Here is a 12,432-nt window from a genome sequence, read left to right as displayed (position 1 = left end):
TTGGAGTGCAAACCAGGCGTTAGAGCATGTCTCTGAAGAATGGAGAGCTACTTCTTGTGGGTCAAACTTCAGAGCATAGTACAAAAAAACCTGCAGACTTGAATATCATTCACTGCAGAGTAGATATGCTTCATCCTCTCCCCTTTACCGATCCATCAGTCAATACAACATTACAACATCCACTGTGAAACGCTTGCCTGCTTATCATTCCTTCCTTTCTTACTTCATGAGATAAATATTCCATCGCATTCACACTTCTATCAGTGTTTTCATATAAAGACGGTCTCTCTATACTGTATAATCCAAGCTTTCTTTATGCCGGACTGTCAGGTGGATGTCAGGTGTAAAGGTGAGTATAGTGAGTGATGACTCATCTCGTCTTTCACTCCCAGACTGGCTGCATTTGACCCATTAGTTTAGTAAACTGTTTTTCTGGTTCGCAGGATGTTTGACCAGTTTCCCTTCACTCCGTGGTCTAACCAGCCAGGGGCCAGTAAGTCAGTCAAACTGGTTCCTCTGTTTCAGTGTTTTTACTGTTCACACCTGTAAATAGCTTTGATGTAAGAGCTCACACACCTTCCTCAGCCGTTTGCTGTTTAACCATCAACCTCGACTGAGAGACCGACACTTGTCCCTCACACTGCCTCCTCATCTCTCATCAGTAATCTGGTTCATCCTGTGTTCTTTTCTACCATCTATCTTGTCCCGTTTCACCGTGACACAAATATGTCACTATAGAAATCTTGGCATCTCTCTCACACACACTTACACACAAACCTTATCCCTTCATCCACAACTCAGACACTTCAAAGTGACTCAGCAGTTTTAAAAAAGATCAGAGGGAGAAAACAGCAGTGCTATTTCTGGTACACCTTTAACTCCTTTTCTTCTTTCCCCCCGTTGGATTGCGGTAGCTTATTGACTAACTGTCAGTGACAAGCCAGGGATGACTCTGTCAGGAAGAATGAAAATAGAGGTTTGTTAGAACAAAAGCAGTGACAAGAGAGTGAAAGGCAACAGAAGTGATTGAGAGCAGAGGAATGGTCAAACGTAACCCAGTTTACCAGCTTCATGTCAAACATTACAGTGTGGTGAGAGAAGCGGCTCTGCATTCCTTACATAACGGCGGCCGAATGTCAGCGCAAAACTGTCCTTAACATCGGTGACGTGATGCGTTATCGCACAGATCTATTATTATGTTGACAGAATTACATGCCAGTGAGGCGTCTCCTGGCACAGGATACAATAAGACCATAAAATGAGCAAGTGTTGTAAAACTCTAATTACCATAAAAGTAACATGTACATATTTGTTGACACTTTTATAAAATACACCTAAAAGACAAGTAACAACTCTTTTAACTTGACTAGAATTTCATGTTTAGGTTGTGTGGATATGTACATGGATATGTTTTCCTCTTTAAGAGAGTTTTAGACACGTCTAAAGTGATTCTAGTTTTTTAGTTCCTTTTTGTTAACCAGGGTTTGATTTACTCAATCATAATACCAATTTTTGTTTAATCAGAGAGATCAAGCTTTATTGTATTGCCCGTTGTGCTCAGTGTCCACTCAAAAATGTATTAAGATCCAGGAAAAACTAGTAGATTGGCACGCTACAGTAGCTTTTCCTGTTGATGCAGTTAACAAGCTGATGTACTTAATCAGACTGAGAAAACTTTAAAAAAGATAGATGTTGTTTATATGTTAAAAGCGGGTCATTATATTCCCTTGCAATAGATACCGACCTTCGGGGGCCCAAGATGTACCTGTGTGCCAAGTTTGGTTACTCAGCTCCTGATGGTCTATGAGGAATTAATGGACAAAGAAACAAACAAACAGAGAGACAGCCCTTATTATTATTATTATTATTATTATTATTATTATTATTATTATTATTATTATTATTATCTGAATTTAATATAATTATATTAATTAATAATTATATCATTTAATTTACTGAAATTGTGATGAATATGCTGTGTACATATGAAAATAATGCCCCTGGAATTTTGCTGTTTGACATTAAACAGAAGAAAGACTCATAGTGGACTCTATTTGACCGGGAGCATTTCCATAACTTTTAAGTGTGGAGGCACAGGGCAGACCAACAATGGTGCTTGGAGGTAGCAGGGAGGATCAAAATGCTTAGTATATTACTTATTAATATTTAATAAGTTTAGAAAATTTATGTACAAACCACAGTTTTTAAGCTCATATGTGGCCCTACCTCCAGATTTATTATGTAAAAAGTGGAGCTGCATCAGAATTTAAACCTAATCTTTTGATGGATAGCTGAAAAAAGTTATAAAATTATAATTTTACTTACATGGCATAATAATTCACTGGTTACATATTCAAACATGTTTAAAATACCTAATACCTAAAGTCATGTGAAATAAAAACAAATCAGAATCATATACATGATATTATTGGATTTTAATTATTGATTTATTCATGTGTATGTTCCTTTAATGTTGTTCAACATCTTGGGCTATAAAACTGAAGTTAATCTGTAAAAATGATAAGTATCTAAAACTTTAAATTATATAGCGTTGGGCACAAAATGCAATAATTGCATTCAAAATATGGAGTAATCTAAAGTAAAAGCCGAAAGTAGCATAACATTGAAATACTCAAAGTACAAGTACATTAAATCTGTTAAATTTAATTGACCATTTAATTAAATGGTTTGGGGGATTGTGAGATTAGCAGTGCTACAATGGCTTTGGTAGAGGGAACTTCAGGATAAAACTGATTATAAAAATAAAAAAAAAGGGGGAGGGGGGGAATAGCACCAACAAAACTGATCAAGATCACAGCAAATTATGGCACATGTGACCTTTTCATTAAAAAGAACACAAGTTCATACACACTAAAAGCAGATACAGTAAATACCAAATAAAGTCCAAGCTTCAGGGCTCAAAGATGTGAATGTATCACTTTATTTCAATGATTTTGTTACAGGATAAGGAAGACCGATCCAAGTTCTTGCTGTCAGTCACATGAAGTTTGTTCCTCTTAAGCAACTGCAACAGTTTCAACAGAAGCAAAACATGTATACAATGTTTAAATTCACTTGCAGTATATGTATTTTAAGATCACACGTGGATAAGAATAAATACTCAAGAACAAATGATTGATCAGTAAATTGAGTTGAGCATGTTACATTTTAAGCAGCGCGTTTTTCTTCTTTTTTTGTATTAACAAAGCGATGTCGGGGCAGTGTTCGTCTTACTGTCACACTGTAACACAGTGACTCCTTTCACTGGTCCACTGAGCACGCTCAAACACACACACGCACACACACATATATACGCGCACACAGATACAATCAACACAATCAACACACTTCTCACTCCCTCATCGTCACACAACATGCATATATGTATGTAAAGACTGCAGCTTTACATCTGTACAGACACCCCCCCCACACACACACACACACCAGCTCAGTGACAGAGGAATCTGCTGTGTCAGTATCCTCTAAGTGTTCACACTCACAATGACTTTCTGTGTCTTTCTGTCCAGCTCCCGGTGAAAAGGATGGCAAAATACTGGAGTAAATGAGCCAGAGAGCAAGCCTGCCCTTCCTTCAGGAGTTTTCATGGGCCACACACTTTTCCCCTCAGTTTAGTGTTTATGTGTGTTACTTTTCTAAAAGAGATGGTAAGCTGTAATAAATGATTATAACTGGGAGTATGTATGACTTTGAATATATGTGAGAGTTCTCCACAGTGTAAAGGTCCATGTCTGGATCGGAGGAGAAAGTGGAGTCTTCAGGATCAGATGATCAGATGAGCCTGCAGCAAAGGCTGATTTAAAGGGCGACATCACAGGGGGCATTGGGAGGAATCAGTTTAGGGAACGGGTCGTTCAGTGGTAGCTCCGTCGTTTGCTCCAGGAAGTTGACGGGCGAGTGCAGAGCGGGGGAGCAGCGTGAGTGTCTTTCAGGATGGCTCGTCGGTGAACCCGAAGGAATGGCCGTGCGCTTGTTTGACACGAGGTCAGGTCACTGGCAGTGATAAATGGGCTGGACGTACTCTGGAGGGAAGTAGCCCACGCGTCCATGGCAACGGCCCCTCCAGCGCACCGAATCAGAGCAGTCAATGAGTTCAATGACATCACCACGCAGGAAGCGTAGCTGGGACGGGTGGTGCGGGGTGAAGTCGAAGACAGCTTGGGCATGATGGGAACGCTGTGGGTCAGGAGGGAGAGAGGGAACGGGAGGGAGGGGAGGAGGGAAAAAAAAGAGAGTTAATCACACATTTTCATCACAACAGTAAGTTAATACCCAGTTATTGGGTCAAAGAAAATACTAAAAGTAACCCACCCCTGTGTTGGAGACAGCTATCAAGCTATATAAGATTTACACATTAGCCCGGGGAAGTGAACCTTAAAGCCAGAATTGGCCCAACAAAGACTCCAGTATAAAGTATAAATGCAAATATTATACAAAATTTTAAAATGAAAGAATTTCTGTATTCTGAATTTTTTAAAGATTTTTTTGTATATTTTTCTTCAACCACACATTTGCCATTTACCGAAGCCTCTGTTAAAAAACAGGTAGAAAATGACTGTTTTTGTTGTTGTTGTTGTTGTTTGTTTGTTTTTTACATTTTTTATAGTGTGGACAAGTGAGCTACCAGAACTCTTTCTGTCAGTTTACACTTTAAAGTCCAAAGAGTCATAATGACAGTCTTCTTTCACTGATATAACAAACTATTATGACTGAACTTCTTTTTCTTAAATTAAAATATCTCTGGGATTAAATGTGCAGTTAAACTTCTGTACAGTCACAGAAAGGGGAGTTTCACTGGCCTGCTTAAGTAGGCTGCATGTGGCCCACGATGTAAAATGAGTTTGACATCCCTGTATTAGAAAATGAGAGATGAGGCCTTTTCATCGCACAATATAAAGACACCACATGTCAAATGTCAATGAAGCTCTTTTTTACCAATTCAATCCAGAAACAAAGAACATGAATGCTACTTTTCTATTTTTAAAAAGCTGGAAAGGAGGCAGTAAGCTTCTGTAATCCAACATCTCCCACATAAAATGAGTCATAACACACCGGTGCAATGTGTGTAGCATTCAGTGGGGTTACGCTGTAGCAGCATGGTGTTATTTGCATGTGACGGTCAAATATGTTACTCGTCAAATGAGGGGGTTGTAGAGTTATTAACGTGTTTATCTCGCTACGTTTAGATGGCTGCAGAAACCAAATCAACTTAATGTCCTGCAAAAGACAGATGTTTCATGCTGATTTAATATCACAGCCAGTTTTGGGTTACCTTTGTTTTTTTATCAGTGACTCCCAAAAATATGTCTTTCTTTATGTTAAAGTAATATTTATACATACCAGTGCGTTTTCTGCTTATCATCAGGATATAAGATTATAGAAAAAAAATAGAGCACACAGTTTACAAGGGCTAGTTTGGAAATTTCTCCACTACACGAGCTTAAAATGAATGTTGGTCAATAAGGTTCGCTGGTCTTATCTCCTAAAGGCTTTGAGAGGTATTATTTAATTCACCAGCCACAATCTAGACGGTGAATTTTTAAAGTGAGCGCAGTTTCTTTGAAGCAGGAGGCCAAACAAAACAAGAAAAAGAATACGAGCTCCAAAGAGATGAAATAAGTCTTGGTAAATATGAAAAAACAGTCTATGTATTCACACATTCATACAGAGCACGCACTTGGTGACAGCAGGAAGGAAAAACTCCCTTTTAACAGGAGAACCCTCCACCAGAAGAAGGCTAAGGGAGGGACAGCCATCTGCTACGACCGGCTGATGTTGAGGGGTGAGAGATTAATAATAACTAATGATTACATGTACAGTAGTGTGTAAGCACCTAGAGAGTGAAAAGAGTTGAATGAAGAAGAAACACTGTCCATCATGGGAAGTACCCATCAACCTAGGCCTATTGCAGTGTATCTAAGTGAGGACTCAGGGGTAGCTGAGCCCTGATTATGAGAGCTTTGTATCCTGAATCCAATCTGGGAGCTGAATTCTCTGCTCCCCATTCTACTTTTAAGTATCCTAGAAACTGTTAGTAAGCCTGCAGTCTGGGAGCAAAATTCTTTATTAGGGTGATACAGTACTATCAGGACCAGGGAAACAACTAGATCTATCCAAGAGTAGCATATGCTAATGGACAGATACTTATATAGCACCTTCCACTACAGCTACAACTACACTACAACAACTCTCATTCACCCAATCACACACACTACTTCTGGTACTTCAGCTTCTTCCCACAGTCCAAAGACATGCATGGGGTTAGGATAAATGGCTAAATTGGCCATATGCATGAAAGTAATGTGACTTGTTGACTTGTTGTTTGTCTCTCAGTGTTGTTCCTGTGTTAGACTGGAGTACAGTCCAAGGTGTACTCCCTCTCTTGTCCTATGACAGCTGGGATAGGACGGTGACCTGAAGGTGAAACTGATGAAAATGAATGGGTGGCTGGTTTTGTTTCGAGGGCTTCAAGGACTTGTGATACTGAGAAAGTGATGGAAGCTGTAAAGAAAACCATGCGTGTAGGGCATATTTTCAAGGGGAGAGCGAGTACAGACACACAGCGATGTTAGAAAGGACCTAACAGACAGAAAAACAAAGAACATGCTGCTTACTTCCACTCCAGACACACCACTAATCTGGCCCTGTTGGGTTTAAAGTTACCATTCTGACACATTCCACTTTCTTTACCCTTCGATTCTCAGACTGTCCTTACCTGACAGCAGGTTAATATCAATGAGGCAAGATATTTTAGATTGCTGTGACACTTTTATGGTGATGAACATCATGTGCTTTGCATAAAATTCTCATTATGCGCACCTTCGTGAAGCATGAAAATCACTTCGCGCCACTCTTCTCCTCAAAAGCCTTGTTTAGCGTTGGGTTTTATCCGATATTTAAATCGAGTAAATGGTAGATTTTAGTTTCTTTTGGTCATAAAAGAGAAACACAGAGGGATGGGTATGCAACGGAGAGGTGCTATCAGTCCAGAATGATGAGTGTAATAAACACACATGCCCACTAAAAATAACAACAACAAACAACACTTATAATGCTTGTCGCTGTGATGTTTGATGGCAATCCAGGGCAAGGGGAGCCGCTTTAAATTCAGCCCTCAGATTCTCCTCTCTCTTCCTCAAGATGTTTTTCTTTGAGTTCACAAAAGTACTGTTTTTCTTCTCCCTCGATCGCCGGCCTCCTCTGATCGCTGCTGACTCGTGAAGTAAAAGCAGTTTAAGAGTGGCAGAACAAAAGTGGCTATTTTAAGGAGAGAGGCTCGAACTTAACTAACCCGGCTATCACTGGCGCTCCCACAGAAGAAGGTGGATGTGATGTGAACTGCGAGGGAGCGGGGAGGCTGCAATGAATACCAATATTGTTTTTTATATGTAGGTGCGTAGATATCTATGTTGCAATTCTGGGCTTTTTTATTGTGGACTGCTTTATCTTAGAGTAAGGCCCAATAAAATGACATCCAAGTAGCGGTAGGCACACAAAACATGTACACAGTTACAAACAAGTACATGCACTAACTAGACAGTGGGATTAGGATCAAGAAACCCAGACAGAATCCATCAGGCCTGCAAATCTATAAAATCCTCACAGTCTTATGATTTATTGTTTCACTGATCTAGTCGAGACTTCTAGTTTGTGTGGGTTGCACAAGAAGAACCCTTTCATTCTTGTTCTCTCTTGTAAAGACAAATACAATCCATGTATCCTTGTGATTAGGGTTGACTCTACCGCCTAAGAGAGCACTGACAGTACAGCTTTTGCTAGTTCCCTTGTGCACAGAATGCAACGAAAATTCCTCCAATACTGCTTGTTTGCCCCTTTGCACAAGGTCCAAGTTATCCAGGGTAAAAGGGAAGGCTTTGCAACACAAGGACATGAGGATATTAAGGGATGTGTTAGGAGAATTATTTCCTATTCTGCCATACTGAGATAAGAAGCTATCAAGAGCCATGTAATGAGCTGATGTGGAATTAGTTTGGGAAGACAAACCAAACAATAGGAGGGTCAACACACACACACACACACACACACACACACACACACACACACACACACACACACACACATACAAAAAAAACACCATGGTGCAACATGATTCAAGGACTCACAAGTGCTCAACACACTCGGTTCACGTCTGTGAAACTGACCTATTTAGTCGAACACAAAAAGTAAGAGAAACACTGAACACAATCTTTTCATAACCTCGTCTTTCTTTATAATCTAAATGGTTAAAGGGGGGGAATGAACAGTTTTTTTCTTTGTATTCTTATTTCTTTTATGAAAGAAAAAGAAGTGATGCTGTGAAGAAGTGGATACTGAATACTGTTAATATTTCAGAGCTTTGAGCGTGCACATCAAGCTCACAAAGAAGAAAGAGCTGCTGAGCAAATACACAAGAACGTGCCAGACTGTTTATTTGCCAGTTTGCCATATTGTTGTCTGGTTAACTGGTCTTTAGGGCAAATTTCTTTCATTTAGTATTTTCTTTGGGGGTTTTTTCTTCTCCAAAAACGGCACAGAGTATTTTGTAGCTCACACAATTCTGTCCACAGTGGCACCTCGGAGATGCTTAAGAGTCCTTCTCATGATCAAAACCCAAATAGAAACCCTAAATATGGTTTTGCCACCATAACCAGGTTAAGTCATTCATCAAACAATCTTTTCTCCAAGAGAAGTAAAGCGTGAGTTGTATGACCGTGTGCAAACGCTGCCAGTGGAAGACGCTGGGTGTTGGAGCTTTGTTGATGCCCAAGGCCAAGGCGCGAAGACCAGCTGACTGTGATTTTATATAGCTTGACGGTGAAAAAGCCAGATGGGTCCAAAGCTAATATCAATGTTTCATGTGTGCTTTTAATCTGCGCATCTACCTACTGGGAAACCAAGCCCACTGATGAAGAAGAATTGAAGATAACTGGATACGGATGGAGCCAGTGCAGAAATGATCGGCTGGTGTTTACATGATTGCATCTCTCTTTTTCCCCCCCACCTTTGATCCTCTCACAGATTAAATTGTAAAGAAGTAGAAGGCTGTAGAAATACATTATGTTTATGGAGATTCAATGCTAAGGAAAGCTCTCCACAGACAGGCACAGAAAATACACCTTAAAGCTCAAATTAAAACAGTAAACACATATGGAGACATAAAGAACTGACTAAGCTGCTGTGATCTCGTGTGGAAAGACAGAAAGGCTGCATAGCCATGTAAGGAAAGCACGGCACCTTCGGCTCTGGGGCATGATGTGATTCAGATTCAAAGTGACCTACAGGGCAACAACATCACAGCCAGTGTGCTAAACACAGAACGATACAAGGATACTGTATATGACCAGCAGCTGACACTTCACTGTAGTTATTTTCACTTATTTTTTCTCAAAACAAAGTCACACTGTTGCTGTATGTGGGCGAAACTCCACAGCAATGGATATAGAATTAATTTGTCATGTCTTAAAGGTACAGTGTGTAAAAGATGTCTAGATGTCTGTGGACTGCAGCCAACGGAAGTTTGTTTTCTTACTCTTCCTAACTCAAGTGCATAATCCTAGCTAAGGTGGCCACTATAGGATAAACAACTCTATTTATATCTTTCTATATTTATCTGTAGTGAGCATAGGCTGCCAGTCAGCTGGTGTCTACGTCTGTTTACTCTGGAGGAGGCTGTAAAACATTTAGAAGAGAGTCTGATGAGTGAATGAAACTCACTTCTGTCTGATGACTGCAATACTGAGGTGAGTTGTTGATATCGTGAACTTTTCTGTGTTTACCCCAGCTAGCCTCTGCTGTTTTGGCTCACAGTAGAGCTCTTAGTCTCTATTAGTTGCTGTTAACCTCTGTTAGCTACTGTTAGCCTGTGTTAGCTGCTGTTGGCCAGTGTTAGTGATATCCTGAACGTTTCTGTGTTTGCCCCAGCTAGCCTCTGCTATTTTGGCTTACAGTAGAGTCTCTTAGTCTCTATTAGTTGCTGTTAGCTTCTGTTAGCTTGTGTTAGCTGCTGTTAAAAGACACCTAATGAATGAACTTGCGATGTGAGTAATTAAATGTAATTAAACTTTGTAATTAATGTAGTTAAACTTTTATTAGAGGGTAAGTGTGATTTTTAGGACACACAAGCCTAGCTATATTACAATATTGGGAATAAATGAGCATGTAGAGCCCTGACTTCAGTTCAAGAGATGAGTTTTGATGTGAGGAGGAAGACAATGAAGTGGAAATGAGGGAGGAGAGTGAGCAGTGGAAGAAGGAGGAGAAAAGCATAATGAGAAACAGATCATGAAAATATACATGTACAAATGTTCAATAGTCATATAAGTACAACATATTTTTCTATTACATATGTTAAAAAATAAGTGACTGCATTTTTAAGGTTAGCCATACATGTAAACAACCAACACATGCCACATTTTATATATATTATTATTATTATTATGAACACATGTTTCAGGAAGATAATTACATAACACTGTCCTAGTGGACCCTTAACTTCTGATGGGGCAACTTTCTGACCTGAGACTAATGATGCTGCGTAATATAAAGACAATCAGAATTTGGTTTTGTGCCTGGGACTCCTGTCACTGATGAATGGAACAGATATGATATAATATCATAGAACCAGGAAATTAAGCAGAACCAAATGAAAGAAAAAACAAAATTAAAAAAAACAACAACAACAACATTATTTGGTAAAACAGAAACGGTCTTTTATGGTACTTGAGGACCATGAAAGCCATATGTAGTGATAATGTGTAATTTTGTGTTTTTCTTTTTTTATTCTACTGCACGTATGTGAGCAAATTTAAAATACACTTTAAGTAATATTGAAGGTCCTGCTAAATGCTGATAGCAGAGTGGAAGTGGCCTGAAGATAAGAGCTGAAATAATCGATCATGAGTAAATGAATCTGCAGCGACTTTAATCATGTCCATAACTGTAAAATGAATTTATTTTGGGTGTTGAACCATTAAATTAGAGCTTGTAGATGCATTTTCAAAACTATGGGAATTTTACATTTGCTTCTTTTGTTTTTAAAGAACAATTTTCTTAATTTCCTTAAATCGGCTCTGTGGCGTTGTGATTAACACATTTGCTTTACATGCAAAAGATTGATGGTGGAAGGGTAAGAAGAGTTAGGGTTAGGATTAGCATAAAGTGCTTTTACAGATCCTTAAATGTACAATATGTAGAAACTCCACTGATCATGAAAGTAATGCTGCTCTACTAATGCTTAGATAGACGCTGGGTGAACAGTGGCGGTTTCCATAAGCCCTATTATTTCTTAAGTTTAACCATATTCTTAAAAGTAACAGAAGAGTCACAGCTGACCTCTAATACCTGCATATTCATTGAGAATTCAGGGCAAATTGCCTGTGTCATCATAGTAAAATATGAGACAGAATAAATGGGGTGTAAAAAGCAATGAAATTAACAACCATAAACATCTTGTTAAAGCCTCCAGGCTGTTTTCTAGCAGTAAGTGCCAATAAAAGAATACAAGAATGCAGCATCTGTCCTAGTTTTGTTTCTCCTGTGTTCGTATTCCACTTCAGCTTGAGTTTGTCAGAAGTCACTGCACACAAGTGGATCCAAAAGTGTGTTTTTGAATGAGCCGTTTGAGCAGATGGAGAGAGGACAGTCATCCTTTTTGTGCTATTTCTGCCCAAACCACAAAGCCAGAAGTCATAACATAACACCACCTCCTCTGTGGTGGTGTCGTTGGTGTAGCCTTAAGCTTCCTGTGCATGAGCATGAGAAAATCTCAGAAAACTGAAATATTCAGAAACAAAACCTGGTGTTGTTTTCATGTGCTATTCACTCGCATTAAAGAGAATTCAATTATCACAGTATTTAGGTCATACAGTTTATTAGTCTCCCGGGGGATGGCTGTAGCCATCTTCCGTTTAAGTACCACCATAACTGCCTAAAGCTAAATTCATCACTTCACACCTGCTCCAGCTGCATTTGCACAGAGAGACGAATGCACTGCGCATCATCCCGAGTGATTTGGAGCACGCTCTGAATGGTTTTATGACCAGCCATGATGCAACTAATCAGGAGCTCAATTTGCAAAAAAAAGACTTTTTTTTAGGATGAAAAAAAAATCTGAAGGTTTCCTGTTCCACGAGACAAACTACAACAAATCTAGAAGCAGCTACTCCAACAGCACATCATCACAACGATCAAATGCATCATCTTCACGACTCAGATATGCTTACATTTTGTAAATTTTGGCTTTTTGTGTGCGCTTTTTTTGCCGTGTTAAATGGTTCATTCAGAAGGATTTTGGTTTACATAATTTTTCTACTGAATGCCCAGCTGCTTTCCTGTTGGGTGATGTCAGCTGCTCTTGCTAAATGTCTTTAATAAAATGTCCCACAATTAAAGTCTAACTTGTGGACATCCACTTTT

The 12,432-nt window shown here is 39.3% G+C and overlaps 1 protein-coding gene across 1 annotated transcript in view; it reads right to left on the bottom strand.

Moving 5' to 3' along the window:
• Positions 1-2,925: 2,925 nt before the first annotated feature.
• Positions 2,926-12,432, bottom strand: part of grapa (GRB2 related adaptor protein a) — a 33,730-nt gene continuing 24,223 nt past the window's right edge. Inside the window, exon 5 of the mRNA XM_005743520.1 lies at positions 2,926-4,194. Coding sequence (XP_005743577.1) covers positions 4,009-4,194 — 186 coding nt within the window. The 3' untranslated portion in view covers positions 2,926-4,008. The remainder of the gene's footprint in view (positions 4,195-12,432) is intronic.

Source organism: Pundamilia nyererei, unplaced genomic scaffold, assembly GCF_000239375.1.
Source record: "Pundamilia nyererei isolate P.nyererei 1_Seehausen unplaced genomic scaffold, PunNye1.0 scaffold00132, whole genome shotgun sequence".
Taxonomy (NCBI): Eukaryota; Metazoa; Chordata; class Actinopteri; order Cichliformes; family Cichlidae; genus Pundamilia; species Pundamilia nyererei.
The sequence above is the reverse complement of the archived record's forward strand: the minus strand, read 5'-3'. Positions and strand labels throughout refer to the sequence as shown.